Consider the following 21,802-nt stretch of genomic DNA (forward strand, 5'->3'; position numbering starts at 1 on the left):
TTTTCCTCTTTTGATTTTTCTATAATCTTTGCTGTTAACTCAGACCAAATGTTTAATGTGGTTATTTTGCACCATGTGCGAATAAACCTGTCAGAGACAAATTAAGCTCATCGCAAAGGAATTTATGAGTGATAAAGTTAATCTATAATAATTTGATGTTTGTTCAAAGAGCAAATCGCTTTATTATAATTATTTAAAAATAGTCTGGGTGGACCGATTTTGATCGAAACTTTCAAAAGAATTGTTGCATGACCCACCTTCTTACTTAAACAAGCACTAAATATCCTAAATGTACTGAAAGAAAGTTAGTTGATTAGTTGTTCGAAATGAAGATATCGTAAAAATTAAATGACACAAAAATAGCACAGCTCTTTAATAAATTATTTGTACGTCGTTAACCTTGAATACCATATATTTATTTGATATGCTATGAATTTTTTATAAATAGAGAATAACGAGTATACAGGAAATGATTCTCAAGAAATGTAGGAGACATTTTTTTAGGTGTTTCAAGACAACAATAATTCAGGACAAGTAAACAACTGTAAGACTGGGAGAGGAAATTTTCAGTTGTAATCTCCTTGGTGCATGAATTATTTGCCAACATTTTTCCAAGCTGATTGATGCTTGTGTTGTGGTGGAAATAAGCACGAGTCGCAGACGAATATGAAGTTGTATTCATTTTAATTTTCAACGCTGCAACTTTCTAGTTTTCTTGGTGACAAGAAAATACTTTTACCAATGACATGCATAAAAAAATCCTATTATACAATACTTTCCTAATGGAAGAATTATTGTGAAATCACAATTTGACTATGGTGGAAAAATGGCCGAATCTGATTGGTCCAACTAATTAATAAAATACAATTTTCGTAATAATGTACTTTTAATAGGAAAATGGAAATAGGAAAACTTGTAAATAATAAAATCTATGTTCCTTAAAGTAAGTATAGTCGAACGTCAAGCAGCTGGGAAAAAATAATTTGCTACGCCACTGCGCTCCACTTTAAGGCGCAGCGAAGGTCACGTGACAGGTTCTTCTCTATTCAAATTACCCTGCTTTGAATTAATTGACGTTGTCATTAAGTATTGTAGATTGTAGGGAATAAGTGTAAGTAAGCACGTAGTGAATATTTATTTAATGCAAAGTCCCAATCTAAATCTACCTTTATCAAAAGAAGAGAGCATTTGGAAAATAGGATTATAAAATTAAATTTTAAACTGTCAGCTAGAATAGTGTCAAATTTCTATGGCAAAATGACAATAAAGCTTGAACTACATTGAATTTTTCAAAACTGACAGAAGTTTGATGTCCCACTTTTTTTGCTCGCAACAGTACATGATTTTATGAAATCAGAATTTTATAATTGGTGGATAAGTAAAAAATGCTCGAATCTGATTGGCCCAAATAGATAAAAGTGTGATTTTCCTGATTATTTTAAAACGAAAATGGAAATAATAATAACACAGAAAAATCAGTGGTAGAAAATGCATCCAGCTGAGCATTCTCGTGTGTTTTTTGTTAGATCACTATTCAGAGATGATGGATAAGTCGAATCACAAAAAATGAAACAACTATAAAAAGAACCAATTGACCTTCATATTTTCCAAGATGCAAAAACCTGCAAAAACTTCTCGACCTTCAAATTTGTATGTCATTGTCATTGAGTGAATCTTATTTTTTCGCTTCATTTCTTTCCTACAAAGTTATTTACAGCCGCGAATTTTTATTGTGCTAATTATTTTTATCAAGATGAATCATTTCTTATTTCAACATTTGCTTGCAGCACACAAAGTCAACACTACAATAAATCCGGATTTTAACGTGATTCCTTGATAAAACGCAATTTCCCAAAAGCTGTGCCATTTTCTCTCCTGCTCTTACTTTATTTATGACGGCAGTGGCTAACAACTCTTCATACGTTCGTTCGTTCTCGCCTGGGACGGTTTCGCTGTTGACTGCTTTGCGAAAATTGGGCAGGTGGACGACTTCCTGGAGGACTTTTTCGATTAATTGTTTGAGGTTGACGTGGGCAGAGGATGGAGTTTGGTCGGCGAATGTAGAATCTGGAAAACTATCGGTATAAAAAAAAAAGAACTTGAGGAAGCTCGGAAGACAAGCGGGAGTCGATAAAAGGTGCAGACCTGAATCCTAAAGAAGATTTATGGGACATTATCTGGGACATTACGACTTAATTGATATTTAACGAGCGTTAACTTTTATGATCCCGTATCCATTTATATTTACAATCGTTTATAATTTCTACAGCTGGTAAACTCTTGCAAAAATCGTAGTAAATGTTTTCACATTTAATAACAGGAAAGTGCTGGCTAAAAAATTCTGACAATTTGAAATTTAGAGTGGGGCAGTATCAGCACCATATCTAAAAGTAACAACAAACTATCGTCGCCACATCGATGACTAGAAAATTATGTTGCAACAACAAATTCCTTGTAATATTTTTGTAGTTTTCGTGGAATTTAGCCATACATTTTTTTACGAACTCAGATACGAGTATGTCGTGCACGAAGCTATTCTACCATTTTAATTTTATCATAGTAATACTTTTTATCTTTGAGTATTGCCATTGTCTTCCGCGTTATGTAATATTTTGTCACCTTTTGTAACCTTTCGTAAGGACGCCGTTCTACTTTCCAAACAGTGCCAGTAGCAGGTTTCGTGATTATTTTTCATTTAGAAATCAGAACAGATTGGAACGATGCTTCAAAAAAGATTTGTTCTAGTACGAAACTCAAGATTTTGTATAAATGAAACAATGGTGCATTGAGACAATCTTGTGACATGATCTGACACATGAATTTGAATACATTGATTTTGGATAAGATTGTACGATTTCTGGTGGTCCCGTTAATTGGATTCGTCAAGCTTATCTGATAAAAAAGTTAGATGGATTCCTTCAACACAGTTCAATAAATTGTTAAGTATGTCAAAATTGTCTATGTGGACCAAGTAGGTAAATGACAAACTGTTAATTTGCACTGTTGATATTTTTTCTGTCATTTTTTATTTTTGTTTGCATTATTTTTGGTGAAGGACTCTAGGACAAAAACGGTCGTCATAATTAAGGTGAAAATGGTACAACATTAGTAGAACAATCAAGATTATATAATGTTGAGAAGAAATAATTTGCATTGTAATGTGTTTCTCATCTAGAATTATTGTGAATTTTGAAGTTTAATCCGTACACAGCATTAAAAATTACATAATATTGGAGTTCTTCGGGACCTTTTCAAACAGTTTGGAGGGTTGAAGGGTACTTTTTTTTTAGAATCAAATAAAGAAAGTCAAAGTTTATTTATTAAGCGAGATGGAGGAAAATCTCCTGTCTTTGCAAATTCTAAAATGGTACCAATATTGGAAACATAGAAGGAAAAGTAAAATAACACTTAATTAGAGACGAACTAACTTTATTTACTCAGTAATATCTCAGCGTAAAGTTGTGAAAGAGAAAAACATCCATGTTGTTTACAAAGAAATAGATTAATACCGTACAAATAATAATCGGATCAAATCAATACAAAACTTTTTTATAAATCTGTGACAAGTTTTTTAAATGGCCGTCACAGAGAAATGTCATTAGCTATTGCCAACTGACAAAATATTAAGATTCTGGTGTTCATACCACGAATTAAAATAAGTTACAAGAACAATTTGTCAACGATTTATTACTAGAATGAAAAACAAAATAATTGTTAACTCGACCTGAAAATTTTCTGTCGCAATTAATCTCCCTGGTCAAATTTGACCTAATATGACTTGTCATAACTTAAACCAAACCTGTCTATCCGATAAAAAATTAAAAAAAAAAACTATTCTCCCATTATTAAATTTTTAAAGACCCATTAATAGTGATTTATTTTTAAGCGGTTGGCAGCATTGTTGAAATTTCAATTTGTGTTGACATTCATAACAATCAAAATAAATGAAAACTGCAAAATTGTTTATTTAGTGCCAGATTATCGGCAAATCGCAAATATCTGTTAATGTGGTAAGTACTAGAACATTTTTGAAACAACGTAGGTATCCCGAACACGACAAAGTGTAAAATTCTTCCGTTATTGAAAAGTGAGGTTATGTTCACCTTGTAAACAATTTGTTTTTCCCGCAAAAAGGCGAATTCTCTTTCAAGTCTTTTATTAGTTCGTGTTCATTATCTAACAACGTGTTTTCGTCTATTTTTATATCAACTGGAACTTGAACTAGGACCTAATTAAAAATCTTTTGATTGCACTTCACAAGGTATCTCTCTTATCAAAAGATGAACTAAATAGAGTTACGCCGTGATTTACTGTTGTTGCATAGATGATCTCACTAGATAAAGAGTGAAAGAGTAAAGTTGTACCCCCCTCTGATCCGTCATAGTTTATTTTATCATTCTGCAAATTTAGTTTTCAACAGAAATTAAAATTTTAATGCCATGATGTTAGATTCAATCTTGTGACGATCAAATTTGCACATTTTCATAACGTTAGCTTTTGGCGAAGAAAGAGCAATCAACCACAACTAGACAATACAAAAAAATGATTAGGCACTGATTCAGAATTTAAAATAAAGTGTATTCCACTTCTCTGTGTGATGAAAAAATAAGGAAAGATTATCTTCACGTTTGTGCTCAAGATGATCTCATCATTTGAAGAGGTCTCGTCAATGTGCGATTCCAAACAGGCAAATTAACACTCCCCCACGGGCTTACCCAGGTAGACTTCCACGAGGTAGTAATACCCATACACCAACAAACAAATCACCACCCACGCACTAAGAAGCAGACTTGTTAAAATGGTAAAAAACATTTCGTCGAGTAATTGGGCAACGACACATACGACGAGTAACAATATAATTATGTAGGTGCACGATTCACTTGGAGATTAATCACGATTTGCTTTATCGCTGTCACAGATATTTGTTTATCTTTCGATTTTTATTGTATCATTCTTCGTACGGACACGTTAGAAATGAAGTTGCGGGCAGTGCGCGAGCAAGTGTGCTTCATAAAAAATATCTATGTAATTAGAAATTTTTATGTTTACGTGTACATGTATATAAATATATACGAAGTGTGTAATTAAAAAGTCGGTTTATTTATTTGCGCGAACTGACTAATCGAAGAAGTTAAAGATAAAAATTTTACCTTGACTGTTGACGAAGGTTACTACTTATAATGCTGCCAACTTGGACGATCAATTAAGTTTTTACATATGTGTATGGTATTGTTTGGAGAACCGGACGTCAATAATTCGTAAAAAAGGGGTCAAAATACATTTTCTGATGTTTCAACGTTTAATATAATTTAGTTAATAAACTGGTTGATCTTGTGCGTCCTTCTATTTCGTTTTTTTTTTTGCTGCTGACTTGAGTTTGCAAACACAAAACAGCAAAGGGGATCTAAATCTGATTGTCCTATTGATTCAAAATCAAAGAAATTCCTTTTCGAGACGATTTCCCTTGCCATTCAACGTGGAAACGCTGCAAGCATTCGCGGCACTTTTCCAGATTCCGCATTATTATCGGAAATTTTTGTATTGTAAAACAAAAATGTTTATGTAATTATGTTATTAATATAAATTTTACATATTTTTTATGTACTATCGGATAGCATTATTAATGCATTACTTACTACTTCATGCATTATTAATATTTGTCTTTTATTAATTTGACAAATAATTATTATTATTATCAATAGTAACATATAATCTGTTTTTTGTCAAAGAATCGCCGACACCCCAATTTACACCGAAAATAGAACTGGCAACATTGTACAGTTTTGACCTAGGGTGAAAAATGTCATAATATAAAAATTGAGGTTATGTAGAGATATTACTAGCGCAGCAATTTTAAATGCCAGAGTGCGCACTTTAAATGACATTAAAATGACAGGCGTTTAGTAAAATTTTGTTATTTAAAATCTAAATCAGTAGGTTGTGGTTCTTTGATAAAAAAAAACAGATAATATTAAAAAATATACATCGAGAGAAGCACTGTAACTTCAGATTTCGACTGATGGGTTTAAATCTTTTTACAATACGATGACAATTGGAAAAAAACAATAAAGTGGAAAAATGCCGAATGACTAATTAATTAAAATCTTGCTTGATATGATAAGTGATGTTAGTGATTGAAACTGTTTTAATTTTAATTAATGCTTCAGCCATGTCGTTAATTGCTTTCATTAATAATAATTGATTGTTTTTTGTTGGTTTTTTTAAATTCACATAATAATAGACTAGAAGAAGTCGAAAAAAAGTATCTACAGGAGGTCGTACTGTAATAAATAAAATATAAAATGTTGGTTTCAAGAAACTAGATTGTGACACTTTTGTTTGTTGTTTTGTATTAATTTGAACAAATCGTAGCACTGGATAAATGGTAAACAAAAATATTTTGTTACCAGTGTTTGTTTAACATAAACAAACTATTTGTTTAGAGAGCACCTCGCGAGTTGTCACTCAGTCATCAGTTATGCACTATTAAGGATTCGCATTACCGCTCGTTCGATACAAATTTACTTTTCGTTTGATTTTTTGTGAAAGAATGATTATTAAATTTATTGTTTTGAAACTTAGAAAACATGGATTTTGTAATAGATACTGTGAAGATAGTGTAGGCAACACACAATACACATAAAATAAAAAATGTGTCTATTGTCGCCCGGGCGCCATTTGCGTCCCGGTTTTGTTCTGAGCACTCTGCAGTCTCATTGGGTGGCCAATGAGCGGACTCCGTTCGTGCCGCTTTCGTTCACCCTCTAAACGTGTTCGTTTCGTTCACTCCTCTCCTCTCCCTCTACAAAAAAGACTGCGGAGTGAAAGAGGCACCGGATTCGACCGCTCCAGAGGGCCGGTGATAACACTAATAACACTATGTGGTTAAAGTATAAAAAAATTACTCACTGTTTATGGACAAATGTAGGGCTGAGCTCAGATTGGTTATGGCGTTGCTGAGGTCTTGATGGTATCTTTCAAAAAGTGTGTCATCTGAAGAATAAAAAGCGTTAATTTAGCTAGAATGTATGTTGTTGCTGTATTGTCAACATTGTAATTTGATTTACTAATTATTCTAGAATCATGTCAGTTATGTAAATGGAGAATAGAACGAGGCCTAGGCGAGAACCTTGAGACATATCGGTCGTAATAAGCTGATGAGCTGGTAAATAGCCGTCAAAGACACAGTTTATCAAGGATAAAATCGTAAATGGTTTTTTTTTGTGCACAATTCGTTTTTTACACTTTCAAAATTAAATCAGGTGGAGTATAGTACATTCTTCAACGTGCGTAAATGAAAATTCCAACACGAGCCGTAGGCGAGTGGTGGAATTGTCCGAGTGAATGTAGGAATCCATTTCTCATTTGTCTGTTTTGGTTTTTGTGTGTCAGTTTCATAACCAACTCTTTCCTTCAAAACAAGAAGCGAAGAAGAGTTTTCCACTTACAGTGCTTGTCAGTGTACATCCTAGAGATGCTGGCGTCATCCACGCTCCCACCCAGTATCGTCGAAACCAACTTCTCGATGAAATCCCTCACGCAGTCTTTTTCCTTTTGCTTCAACGGGTCGGCGTTTTCTCCCATTTTCTCGCCCTCTTTCGACATTATACTCTTGACGTTCGAGTTGTCTCTTTTAAAACGTAGACTTAACGTCTCGAAGATTCCCTGGAGCCAGGACGGTCTCTTCAAGCAGCTGTAGCATATCCACCCCTTTCTCACATATTCGCGCTTCGAACAGCGCAACTTGCACACTCTTTCTTCGCATTCTGTGCATATTACAGCTTGGATGTTCTCCAAAGGGTGAGTGCGGAGGTAGGTACCGCAGACGGCACAGTGCCACTGCAGTCTGGGTCGGCGGCTTCTGAAAAGGGAAATGTCCCAAATTACTTTTTTTTTAAACCAAAAGGAAACATTTGACTCGACTTTTATTTAATCGAAGTGGCGAAAAATAATTTTGGCATTTTCTGTTTATTAATAATTTTTATAGATACATACATATTTTAGAAAATATATGACAAGTCAATAATTAATTGATTAAAAACAGGAAGAATAGAAGAAATGATTAATTCCTGCAAGAGAAGAACGTTTTGGGTGATAAAGCCTGTGTTGTAATAGGTGTGAATTGCACTCAAAAGGTTGCCAAAAATTTCTTTTCATTTGAACCCATCTGTGGTGAATATAACTTCTTGTACACACGGATGCAATAAACTTTCACAAATTATTATTTTTGGACAGTATTTCTCCAGTATTTCCACGGTCGCCGTCAACTTGTGACGCGGTGTTTTATTATGCGGAAAAGTAACAGGAAAATACTTGTTTGTTTTCTAAATGAGGTGAATGTAATATGAAAACGAAATAATATCGCGCGTTCAAATGAAATCCTGGGCTGAGTAGGCGTTGAAAAAAGTAAGCCGTTTAGAACAGTGTAAAGTTTGAATTTCCCGCCGTTTGACACGAATGACATTTATTTATGTTTAATCGGGACATGTTTGTTTTCAGCAAAGGGTGCCCTTAGATATTTGCTTCGAGAATAGGAATCGTTAAGTTATTCTATTTTTAATCTAAAACATTGCTAAGAAAGAAAAAAGAAAACTTTTTTTGGCTCTAAATTTTAGGTTAGCTGTCAAGATGCTTCAATTAATCAACGCTGTAAAAAAACACAACAATTGACGGTTTTCAACGCCTGCCCAGCCCAGGATTTCATTTGAACGCGCGATACATTCTATGGTTGTTGCATCGGAAAATATTCAGGTTTTTACTTCTGAATTTTTTAATCACGAACCGATACAATATAAAAAATATTTAATTATTATTTAAGGACAAGAGTACATACGTACAGTTCGAGACACGGAATTTCGGGCATTACTGTCAATATGCTGTCAAAAAATGTAAAATAGGCTTTATATTATTAACCTCAATTTTACCGTTTGCGACGATTTTGATTGACATGCGATTGACGTGAACAGAAAATTTCAAAATTTGACTTTTGAATGTGTGACCAAAAGTTGGCCAGTGACAGCTCCGGGCTCCCAGGGGGTTTTTCGGGGCAGAGGGCGTGGGTTCGGATTTTTAAAAAAATGGGCGCCAGGCAGCTATTGTCTTGAGCTGGTTGTTGCTTGTCCAGCTGCCGGGACAAGTGCTCAGATCTTACTCGTCGAAGGTAAGTAAAAGCAAACGCTTTCTGATCGTTAAACAAATTTTGGTTTATTCGGTTACTGCAAAATTATCCACAGAACAGTATTTGGTGGTTCGGTACTGGTTCACACGAATGCGATAATGGTTCGCTTGTAACTACTAGATGAAAATTGAAAGATGCGGAACCAGTACTTTTTGGTGGCCTTAATATCTACTTTGGTCGTAACCAGAAAAGCTTTTCTTTCACATGTGACCGAATCTTAAACTAAACATGATATTCTTCGACGAAATAAAAGATGTTTTGATTCCTGATGAGGAACCTCCCGAACTTAGACTTCCTTCTGATCGAGCTAATTATTAAATGTAAACTTAATGAAACCCAAGGTCAAGATTGGGGTGTCACCTTGACAAAAAAATTAAAATTGATCCTGATAGGAAAGTTTAAATCGGTGAAGTTCCGAAACGTTAAATTTGACTGAAATTTCTTTAAGTTGACACTGGAGATTGAATGAAAAGGTTCTTACAAAAAAATTCTAAACATTTGCAAAGTTTCAAAAAAATTTAGTGAACATACAAAAATTATGAAAGCGAGAAGCGAGAAATTCGAGGCGTTCCTAAATTTTGCAATGCCGCGGTAAAAAAATATGGCGACTTAGCTTTATGACGGGTCTGTTGTCTCCCCGAATAGCGTCCTTTTGACTTGCGGTGTGACCTTGGCGATACGGTGCTCAAAATAAACGATCGCCTCTGCGAACGATGTTCTCCAAAATGGTCGCCTCTGCGAACGATCTGGCTACGAATCGCCCTGCGAACGATCTGGCTACGAATCGCCCTGCGAACGATCTGGCTACGAATCGCCCTGCGAACGATCTGGCTACGAATCGCCCTGCGAACGATCTGGCTACGAATCGCCCTGCGAACGATCTGGCTACGAATCGCCCTGCGAACGATCCCTTTCAGCGAAAAAGGGGGTTCTTGGCGCTAAATCGAAGTCCTTCCGGCACTCCTTTACTCAAAAATTTTCGGTACTCTAAAGTTGCGATACGGTACTGGATCAATTCATCCAAACGGGATTGACTCTAAACTGGATCGAACCACCCCTAATACATGGTCTTAGTGAAATGAATTCAAAATTGAACGATAATTACCTCTATAGTGCGAGGGGTCACTCGACCACGAACTCTAAAAGGCGCTTCGCTGGCGTCGCTTCGACGGCTCTCGACCAAGTGTCCGACTTCCGCATTTTTAATCTCGGTACCGCAGTCCCATAAATCGCGAAAATCGTCACGCGCGCGATTCTCGACCTTATTCAGTTGTGCTATAAGGCGGGCTGCGCTTGCGTGGTACTGCGCAATCAAAAATGTGCATTTCCGGTGGTACTACACGTGCGCGTGTCATGACAGGTGGACCGTCATGGCGTCGGTTTGTTTACCTCGAAATTATACCGAGCGGGAGAATTCAGATTTTGGACGGTATTGTGTCGGTAAGTCGTGCACGTCTATCCTGATGTTAATTGCCGTAACTCGCAGGTCAAAAAAAGGACAGGAAGAAAGATGGGGTTGAAAAGAAGGAGATGACTTTCCGGCAAGTTACTAAAGAGGAAAAGGGACCCAACATTGCCGTACGGTCACCTATCGCTGAGAAGAGAAGAAGAGAAAGTGAAGAGAAAGAGAAAGTGAAAGTGGGGTTCTGAAAGATAGGTTGCAGCTCGCCAACCTAGAGGCGTGAGGCCACCTCAGCCTGACATTTGCGGGGGTAACATGTGTTCGTCCAGCCCCCCCGTGGTGGCTGGCACAAATGACTCTAAATTGAAACTTTCCGCTTCCGGAATGAGCGACGTAAAAAACTTGAAGGCAGGGTGGGCGCGTCGCGTTGCCAAATGCCGTGCGTTAACTGCTAGTTCCGGGTCTTCGAACTGCGATCTATTAGCCCCGCGAGCATAAGTAGGACCTCGTGGCCTCCTACTCCGGCCAATCGCCATTGTGGCGTTTCGTAACGCTACACTACCCCCCTCCTCAAAAAGAAAAAGGAAAAGGTAACTCAGTTGCCTTTTACTTTTTACAAAAAAACGAAGATGAAGTCTTCACAAAAAAAACGTCAAAATTTGATCACTGGAAAAGTTTTGGTTTCGCCACGAAAATGGCTTGTCGATATCTGCGCGTATCAAACGATTGAAAACTGAATCTCAATGTCAATTAGTACTTGAGTACTGCGGTATGATGTAAGTCAAGTCCGGTTAAATGTCATAATTTGGGGTTCTTAAATAAACTTTTCCTGAACAAACTCCACGGTAAAATTTTACTGTCGTCAACATTCCAAAGGAGGACAAAAGAATTAATCGAAAAATTGAACGGTACGAAAAAGTGAAATGCAAAGCTCGCTACGGTTCTTCGGCTTCTGCCAGAGATCCTCTGAATTCTTTCAAATCTTTCATGTGCCAAACACCTAGATCTGCGCGGTTCTCATCTTCGAGAGCGTACGCGAGTTTCGATAGTTTTCTCGTTATCGTGCACAGCACGTAGCGTGGCGCTAATTTTTGCGCAAAGTCTTTCGCAGCGCTGGAAAGTACTTTGTTGCGTTTCCAAACTTTGTCGCCTACAAAAAATTCAGCGTCGCGCTTCCGAAGATTGTACGAGCGTTCGTTGCGTTCGTGCGCTTTGTGAAGGTGCTGGGTTACATCCTGCAAGATGGTCTTGAGGTGTTCTAAATTTTTCGCGTGATCTTCGCGATCAGCTGTCGTCAAGGTTTCCGGATTTTCCGCTACTTTGCCGTAAAATTCACCGGTACAGGGTACTACCCTACCAAAATTGAGAAATGCTGGACTGAATCCGGTTACTTCGTTGACCGCTGTGCGAATCGCGTACCCGATCTTTGCCACCTCGGCATCCCACTTTTTGTGAGCGCCTTTGACGTAACTTCGTATGGCAGTGCCAACAGTGCGGTTGTATCGCTCCACAGGGTTGCTCTGAGGGTGATACTTGGCTGTGAACCAGATCTTTTGAACTTTGTAGTTCTCGCAAGTCTTTACAAATTCGTTTCCGACAAACTGCTTGCCGTTGTCGACCAAAATGAATTGCGGTACACCATACACAAGAAAAATTCCGTTCTCGATACATTCTGTAACTTTTGAGCTCGTAGCTTTTCGTAACGGAAATAGTACAACGTACTTCGTGAACCAATCTACGATCACTAAGAGATACGAATATCCTTTCGTGGACGTCGGTAATGGACCAATCAAATCAACGGAAATCATTTGCCACGGAAACTGAACCTTTTTTTCTTTTCCCATAAGCCCTGCGCGAGCGGTGTTCGGTGCTTTTTGCTCATTGCAAACCTTGCAGTTTCGAACGTAACGAATGACGGAACGACGCATTTTCGGCCAAAAGTGATTGATGGATAACCTTGAAAGTGTCTTGTAGTACCCGAAATGAGCTGATGTCGGTGCATCATGACATGATTCTAAAATTTTTGTTCTTTGATTTCGCGGTACTAAAAGCTTCCACTCCGGGACGTTGCCGGGTAGTACAATTTTGTTCGGTACGAATCGATACACGAAACCGTTCTCGACTTTCCATGATGGATTTCTTTGAGGATTGGCGATTATGTTGTCGCGAAGTCGCGTGTACGACTCGTCCAAATCATTCAAGTTCACGCCGAGAAAGCTGTCAATGTCTACCGCAGCAATTTCTGCAGGTAGTCTTGATAGTGCGTCCGGTACTACATTGAGCTTGCCCTTACGATGGACCAAATCGAATGAAAATTGATTGAGCTTGACACTCCATCGCGCTAACTTGCCTGCTGGGTCCTTCATTCGGTTTAACCAGAGCAATGAATAATGGTCCGTCACGATCGTGAAATGGGTGCCCTCAACGTAAGGTCTGAACTTTTCCAACGCGAACAAAACGGCTAAACATTCTCGTTCCGTAACGCTATAATTTCGCTCGGCTTTTGTTAGCGAACGGCTGGCGTACGCGATCACTCTCTCATCTCCGTCTAAATCTTGCGTTAAAACTGCTCCTAGACCGGTGTTTGAAGCGTCAGTTTGGATCACGAAAGGTTTCGAGAAATCAGGACTTGACAATACGGGTGCTGAAACAAGTGCATCCTTGATTTTCTGAAAAGCTTCCTGAGCTTCAGGAGTCCACTCCGTTTTCTGTCGCTTTCGCTTTCCGGTAAGTAACGCGTTTATCGGGGACATGAGGGTCGAAAAATGAGGGATGAAACGCCTATACCAAGAACACATGCCTACGAAACGTTTGATTTCGGTACTAGTCTTCGGGACTGGATAGCTCACCATGGCCGCTACTTTGTCTGGATCGGTACCTAGACCATGTTCATCGACAATGAAACCCAAATATTTCAAACTTGAGCGGAAAAGTTGACACTTTTTCGCATTCACGGTGAGTTTCGCGTCTCGAAGACGTCGTATCACCTCCCTCAAAACTTGTACGTGTTTCTCGAATGTCGGGGCGATAATGATTAGATCGTCCAGGTAAACAAAGACGTGAGGTTCTAGTTCAGGTCCGAAAATTCTGTCCATGAGACACTGCTGCCTCTGGGCTGCGTTTGTCAGTCCGAACGGTAATACGTTAAAATGAAAAAGACCTCTGCCGGGAATCGCAAAAGCTGTCTTCGGTCTAGACTCTGAATCTAACGGGATTTGCCAAAAAGCGTTCTTGAGATCGATCGAACTGATGTACTTTGCTCCTCGCAACATACTGAGAATCCTGTCGACACGCGGTAATGGGTAACTGTCACGTTTTGTCACGGCATTGAGCCTGCGACCGTCAAAGCAAAGTCGGTATTCACCGGAAGATTTCTTTACTAACAAAATTGGAGAAGACCACGGACTGTCAGAAGGCGATATGACATTGTTCTCGAGCATGCGGTCAATTTCTTTGTTGACTTCCGCAAGCATGTACGGAGACCACCAATACGGACGTTGTTTGATCGGCAATGCTTCTCCCGTGTCGATTGTGACTGTCATTTTGTGTGTCCTCCCTAACTTTCCGTCGTTGCTCAACAAATCTAAATTTTTCCGGATGATCTCGGTGATCTCATGCCGATCCGCGCCACACTCCGTCACCGCGTCACATTCTGGTACTCTTACGATATCCGACGCAACTTCAATTTTGTGACCCGCGAAATCTATCTTGAGTCCGAATAATCTACAAAAGTCGCACCCTAATATGACGCTATGCTGAAGATCTGGCACGTAGTAGACACGAATTCGCCGTCTCGACGAGTCTAACACTGCTTCTAGTTCGATAGCTTTGGTTACCGGATGTTGTTTTCCGTCGGCAGTTCTGATGGTTTTTAGCCGAGATGGGAAAGTTTTTCCACCTGCGCGAAAATGAATTAAATCGGCTCCTTTTCCACCAACTATAGTGCAATTCGAACCGGAATCCACGAGTCCTTCAGTTTCCTTATTGTTTAGACGCAGTCTGATAAATGGCCTATTGTCATTGGTTTTGCTGACGAAAATGGAAGCGGAATTTGCCCGAGAAGGCTTGCAAAACTCTTTGACTTCGTCTAACCAAGCGTTCCACTGGGTGTCCGTACGTTTCGCGATGATCGATGCGTTTACATCGGCCTTGGGATGTTTTAGGAACGTAGCACGGCCGCAAGTCTGCCGCGTCCCTACTGCGCGTTTCCCGACGGATTACACTTTTTGCAGGTCGCCAAGGTGACGTCTGGCTCCCCACAACGGTAGCAAAACTGCTTTCTTTTCAGTCGACAGTTCATGAACGAATGATTCGGCTGTTGACAATTCCAGCACTTGAACGACCTGGAGGACGAACTCGCGGGTTCACTCCGTCTGGCTGAATTGCCTGAGGGTTCCTTCACGACGATGGCGCGTGGACTCGCTTTCGCGGGTTCGCTCGCCCGAACATATGCCAACTCTGGCTCCAACACGCAAGATGACTTGGGTGCAGCGCGATGTTTCTGCCGCAAAGCCGATAACTCCTCCACTTTTTTGCACAACTTAATCAACTCCGGTACGGTGACAACTTCGGTGATGCTAAGCTGGTTAAGGTAACATGGAAGCAAATTCCTCCGAATCGTCTTTACCTTGGTTATCTCCGCCGGTGGTCGACTAAGTCTAGCAAAAAGCGTCTCCATAACCGCAACGTAAATGGTTATCGACTCGCTTTTGCCCTGAAGCCTGCCCTTGATTTCGTCCCACAACAATTCATCGAAATCCGGTGGAAGAAATTCCTGTTTCAACAACTGAACCACTTCGTCCCAATCGCTCAATCTGCTCCGAACAGAACGATACCAAATCAGCGCTTTGCCGCTAAAGAGATCAATGGCCGCGTTAAAAAGGTCCCTGTTGGTTGCGTTTCGCGCTACCGACAGTTCCTCTACCCGTTCCAAGAACTGGTTCACCGTCATTCCATTTTCCTCCCCGTTGAAAGATACGCCCCAGGTGTGAATTGGCACTAGTTTCGGTTCCGGAGATCTCGCGTGAGGGTGCACGTAAATGGGAGTAGTCGCGACGACTGGTGGCGCTTCCACCGTAACCGGGCTCGCTTCTGCTGCCTTGTCGTGAAGATCAGCTTCGAGCAACAAACATGTCGCGTACGCCTCATTTCTATACTCCGCATCTCGCTCGCGTCTCATTCGCCGAATGCGAAATGAAAGGTGCGTTAGACGGGTCTTCAACCGTTTGAAGATCATGTCTTCCGCCGTTCCTTCAAATTCTGTCAAAATCGTGCGTATGCTCTCAAGGGTGTCCTCAATGGCCTGGACCTCGGTGTCGTGATCATACTCTGCGTCATGAAGTGACAGAAAGTATTCGTCCGGTCGACCTAGTTCTTTGGACAGAGCTCTCGCTAACAGTTTCCTCTTATCGTCCTGGTTTCGGCTAGTCGTGATGCCGCGTATACGCAATTCATACGTCAGCTCGTCAGCTAGTAAATGCTTGACCTTGAATTGTTCGTCCATTTTGACGAAGACTCACCGCGATTCCACGGGTCGGTAACGCAATAAAAACGCCGGTCAAAACACTACCAAAAAACAGCGCGCAACACGATAGTCGATTCCGAGAAAAGGTTTTTGTCGTCGAGGTTACAAGATAAGACCGCTACTCAAACAATGAATTCGCCGCTAAATTTCCGCTTCTCATTAACACACAATCAAAAAATTCAACTTTCAATAAACCTTTACCAACTCCCTTTGCTCCGATTGAAAAAAGTGACTGAGCCTCAATGAAGATGAACGATAAACGAAAATTTGTGGTTGCTCCAAAAAATCGAGCCCCACGTTCTGGGCGTCAAAATTTGTGTGACCAAAAGTTGGCCAGTGACAGCTCCGGGCTCCCAGGGGGTTTTTCGGGGCAGAGGGCGTGGGTTCGGATTTTTAAAAAAATGGGCGCCAGGCAGCTATTGTCTTGAGCTGGTTGTTGCTTGTCCAGCTGCCGGGACAAGTGCTCAGATCTTACTCGTCGAAGGTAAGTAAAAGCAAACGCTTTCTGATCGTTAAACAAATTTTGGTTTATTCGGTTACTGCAAAATTATCCACAGAACAGTATTTGGTGGTTCGGTACTGGTTCACACGAATGCGATAATGGTTCGCTTGTAACTACTAGATGAAAATTGAAAGATGCGGAACCAGTACTTTTTGGTGGCCTTAATATCTACTTTGGTCGTAACCAGAAAAGCTTTTCTTTCACATGTGACCGAATCTTAAACTAAACATGATATTCTTCGACGAAATAAAAGATGTTTTGATTCCTGATGAGGAACCTCCCGAACTTAGACTTCCTTCTGATCGAGCTAATTATTAAATGTAAACTTAATGAAACCCAAGGTCAAGATTGGGGTGTCACCTTGACAAAAAAATTAAAATTGATCCTGATAGGAAAGTTTAAATCGGTGAAGTTCCGAAACGTTAAATTTGACTGAAATTTCTTTAAGTTGACACTGGAGATTGAATGAAAAGGTTCTTACAAAAAAATTCTAAACATTTGCAAAGTTTCAAAAAAATTTAGTGAACATACAAAAATTATGAAAGCGAGAAGCGAGAAATTCGAGGCGTTCCTAAATTTTGCAATGCCGCGGTAAAAAAATATGGCGACTTAGCTTTATGACGGGTCTGTTGTCTCCCCGAATAGCGTCCTTTTGACTTGCGGTGTGACCTTGGCGATACGGTGCTCAAAATAAACGATCGCCTCTGCGAACGATGTTCTCCAAAATGGTCGCCTCTGCGAACGATCTGGCTACGAATCGCCCTGCGAACGATCTGGCTACGAATCGCCCTGCGAACGATCTGGCTACGAATCGCCCTGCGAACGATCTGGCTACGAATCGCCCTGCGAACGATCTGGCTACGAATCGCCCTGCGAACGATCTGGCTACGAATCGCCCTGCGAACGATCCCTTTCAGCGAAAAAGGGGGTTCTTGGCGCTAAATCGAAGTCCTTCCGGCACTCCTTTACTCAAAAATTTTCGGTACTCTAAAGTTGCGATACGGTACTGGATCAATTCATCCAAACGGGATTGACTCTAAACTGGATCGAACCACCCCTAATACATGGTCTTAGTGAAATGAATTCAAAATTGAACGATAATTACCTCTATAGTGCGAGGGGTCACTCGACCACGAACTCTAAAAGGCGCTTCGCTGGCGTCGCTTCGACGGCTCTCGACCAAGTGTCCGACTTCCGCATTTTTAATCTCGGTACCGCAGTCCCATAAATCGCGAAAATCGTCACGCGCGCGATTCTCGACCTTATTCAGTTGTGCTATAAGGCGGGCTGCGCTTGCGTGGTACTGCGCAATCAAAAATGTGCATTTCCGGTGGTACTACACGTGCGCGTGTCATGACAGGTGGACCGTCATGGCGTCGGTTTGTTTACCTCGAAATTATACCGAGCGGGAGAATTCAGATTTTGGACGGTATTGTGTCGGTAAGTCGTGCACGTCTATCCTGATGTTAATTGCCGTAACTCGCAGGTCAAAAAAAGGACAGGAAGAAAGATGGGGTTGAAAAGAAGGAGATGACTTTCCGGCAAGTTACTAAAGAGGAAAAGGGACCCAACATTGCCGTACGGTCACCTATCGCTGAGAAGAGAAGAAGAGAAAGTGAAGAGAAAGAGAAAGTGAAAGTGGGGTTCTGAAAGATAGGTTGCAGCTCGCCAACCTAGAGGCGTGAGGCCACCTCAGCCTGACATTTGCGGGGGTAACATGTGTTCGTCCAGCCCCCCCGTGGTGGCTGGCACAAATGACTCTAAATTGAAACTTTCCGCTTCCGGAATGAGCGACGTAAAAAACTTGAAGGCAGGGTGGGCGCGTCGCGTTGCCAAATGCCGTGCGTTAACTGCTAGTTCCGGGTCTTCGAACTGCGATCTATTAGCCCCGCGAGCATAAGTAGGACCTCGTGGCCTCCTACTCCGGCCAATCGCCATTGTGGCGTTTCGTAACGCTACAAATGTCACGTTGACAATAAAGAGTGATTTACATCGCAATTTTTTTAAGTGACAGAAAAATGATGCCCGAAATTCCGTGTCTCTAACTGTACGTACAGTTACGGTCACGGAATTTCGTCAGTCGTTGTTATTCAACTGACATTAGGTGTAAAAGAGGTTTTATATATTTCTAACCCCACACTGGAATTTTTGACGTGGATGTCAATTGGTCAATCATTTTTATTATGCGTGACAAAATTTCTGTAACAAAAATTTTGAATGTCAGTCATAATGACAATAAAGCTTAGGCTACACATTTTTTTTTTCGAATTGACAGTGAAATAACTGACGAAATTCTGTGGCCGTAACTGTACTATCGGATAGCAAAAAAACTAGTACAGTATGTTACTGTAAACACTTGAATTTTGGAAGTGTCTATAGTAACATACTGCTATCCGATAGTAAGTACATACAAGCATAAATAAAATGTATAAAATGGTTATAGAAAGACATTTAGAAATGGTTAAAAAGGAACTACAGTTTCCAATTGAAATATGTACAGAATTTTATGAAAGAAAAATATTTTTGATAATGTATTTATTTAAATTAGTTCAAATTTTTTTTAATCAAAAACCTTGTTATTTTTGTGTGAACGCAATAAACACAATTAAACAGTTAACGGATAATTAAACAACAAAGTAAAAGATAGTAGGATGTTTGACGTCATAAGTGATTAAAAAAGTATAATGGATTGATTGCTTTAAACTTTCACAAATTATTTTAGACATACCATGAACATAATGGTTCCATATTTGGTGGACAACTACAACTACATTTTTAACTTGTTTGTTTTGAATGTTAGATAAATTTAATTAAGATAAGAATTTTGTTAAACATTTGTGATGTAAATTAACAAGATCGAAGCAGATAAAACAGGTGAAGAATTAACGAACCAGTGAGGAAGGTAACAAAGGAGTTGGAACAGAAATTGATGATATAATAAATACTTAATTGATAAATTTTGGAAGAGAGAAGATTTTGCAGTGGCAGAGTGAGATGAAGAAGAAATTACAGATTGAAGGAAACACAGAAAAAAAAGTTTAAAAGAGAAAAGGATAGAATCAAAATAGATGGAAAATTATTTTCTACTCGTCCATCAAAGATCCACCAAAACGTTGCAACACAAAGAGAAGATTTTGCAGTGGTAGTGTGAGATGAAGAAGAAATAGCAGATTGGAGGAAACACAGAAGAAAGACATTTAAAAAAGAAGAATAGTACCTATAGAAACAGATGGAATAGTATATTCTGTTCGTTTATTAAAGATCCACTAAAACATGGCAACGCTGTTGAACTATAACTGAAGAATAAATTTGTAATTTTTCTTTTAAGCACAAATTTCTGTCTTTTGACAAAATTAAACCGTCATTTCATTTGTTTCGATTTGTATTTTCTTTAGTTACTGCAGTTCCGTTTGTTTTTAACTGAGCAACTTAAATAGTTATTTACGAACCAAGTGCGGGAAGACGATGTTACCGCATGAGCGCATTTTTTAAAGCACGAGCGACGAAGGAGCGAGTGCCTTTAATTAATGCGCGAATGAACGGAAAATGTCTTCACGCAAGTGGTTTGTACAAATATTTTTTGTGCGAAAATTAAATTAAAATTTTTTGTTTTAATACATTAAACATAAACGAACATAAAACCAAGTAGGCAGATCTTTGGTTATTGGAAACAATTGCTTCACTTGATATTTCAATGTTTGCAATAATTTGTGAATTTTGTAGGAACAATTTTCAACGATTATAAATCTTTCCGTAATTTTTTAATGGAGGAAAACCCAGGGAAGTTCTATTTTATGAACTAAATTTTATTATTATCAAGACAGATTTTTTTTTGAATGCCTCAAAGGGCCAGTGTTTTTTGCAATTTTTACATTCGAGTCGACCGGGAAGCACTCGTTTCGGAGCGAGCGTTGGATGTTGGAAGCGTTGCTTTCAAGCCCATGAGTACAAAAAGATTTAATTTTTGTTGTATGGAATTACTGCAAAATTCAATACTTTTTTATGATAAAATTTTAAAAAATACTCTTTCACAGGCTTGCATCAACTTACTTGAAGAAAATTTCTTCTCTTCCAAATATTTTGTGACTTGAAAATCCGAATGTGCCAAATCTTCAAATTTCTTTATTGAAGAAATTGATAAACGCAGTCAGCGGATAAGAGTTAAATTGGATAAAGAAAACTTAATCACAACAAAACGCAATGACAATAAAACTTAAAAAACAAATATAAAATAATTTGCTGTCGATGTTACCACTCCCTGAAAGTGCAAGTGCGGTAAACTTTCACAAATTAATTCAGGATATATCCTGCTCTGGAGTTTTCGAGTGTTTGCAATTAGCTTCTGACGTCTTGTACTATTCTCCGGAAATAAATTACCGAAAACAAAATAATAGATTCTAAAACTGGACAAATTTACATAAGATAATAGTTTTGTTACTCGAGAAAACGTGTACGTCCTGACGACAATGTTTGTATTTATTTTGAACGAACCGTCGACTCAAACCTAATATCGTCAACTCAAACAATAATAATAATTAGTTACGTCTAATACTAATATCCATTACGTAACGGTTTCAAAGCAGCTTATGCAACGCACTGGAAACCAACCAGCTTAAGTAAGTCGAGCTATCATTGTTACCTACTTCTGCTAGAAAGTGTTACGCAATAACACACTTTTACTTTCCTCCAGTTCACTCGCGTCTCCACTCTGAAGAAGTTTTCGGCCGTACCGGTCTAGCCTGAACCGTTGTGATGTGCGTGAAAATAGCGTCGACAAAAACAATAATCGCACTAGTGCCCAAGGGCACGATGTCCAACACCACCAGATGGTAAACCGACGACGATGTTGTTGTTCTTTTTGAATTGTGTCGAAGGGTTAAGTACCAAAAGTGATTATCCTCCCGGTATGTACATGAACCACGGAGCGACCCACATGGACGTGTTTATGGCCCTTTTTATGTTGTGCGCCATCGAGGTGGTTGTGCTGAAGGTGCTCACCTTCGAGGAGGAGCAGGAGCAGAGTAGGATGGCGGAGAGCGGATCGGGAAGACACGACAGCTAGTTGTGTTGTTTTGGGTGATGCAAAAAATGTAAAACTAGAGTTCGTAGGTTTCGTATGTACCACATCAATTATGAAGTATGTAATAAAAGAGGAGTACGGTGTAATGTGTTCGTATTTTTCTCATGATCTGATTT

At 39.4% G+C, this 21,802-nt stretch overlaps 1 protein-coding gene and 1 long non-coding RNA gene across 5 annotated transcripts in view; one reads left to right on the top strand and one right to left on the bottom strand.

The window, feature by feature from the left end:
* The window catches only part of LOC138130937 (uncharacterized), a 38,242-nt gene that overhangs the window by 9,451 nt on the left and 6,989 nt on the right, over positions 1–21,802 (bottom strand). For 3 of the 4 annotated variants that reach the window (XM_069047655.1, XM_069047653.1, XM_069047654.1), the window contains exons 2-4: positions 7,449–7,861; positions 6,910–6,993; positions 1,886–2,067 (exon numbers count right to left, since the gene is read on the bottom strand). In XM_069047655.1, the coding sequence (XP_068903756.1) occupies positions 1,886–2,067; positions 6,910–6,993; positions 7,449–7,861 (679 nt within the window). Of the gene's footprint in view, positions 1–1,885; positions 2,068–4,715; positions 5,475–6,909; positions 6,994–7,448; positions 7,862–21,802 lie in introns of those variants that run through there. The other variant, XM_069047656.1, reaches the window with a different exon arrangement.
* On the top strand, positions 3,884–21,772 carry LOC138130945 (uncharacterized). The gene is made up of 3 exons (XR_011159677.1): positions 3,884–4,010; positions 20,641–21,222; positions 21,297–21,772. It is a non-coding gene; the product is annotated as an uncharacterized lncRNA (long non-coding RNA).

Source organism: Tenebrio molitor, chromosome 5, assembly GCF_963966145.1.
Source record: "Tenebrio molitor chromosome 5, icTenMoli1.1, whole genome shotgun sequence".
Taxonomy (NCBI): domain Eukaryota; kingdom Metazoa; phylum Arthropoda; class Insecta; order Coleoptera; family Tenebrionidae; genus Tenebrio; species Tenebrio molitor.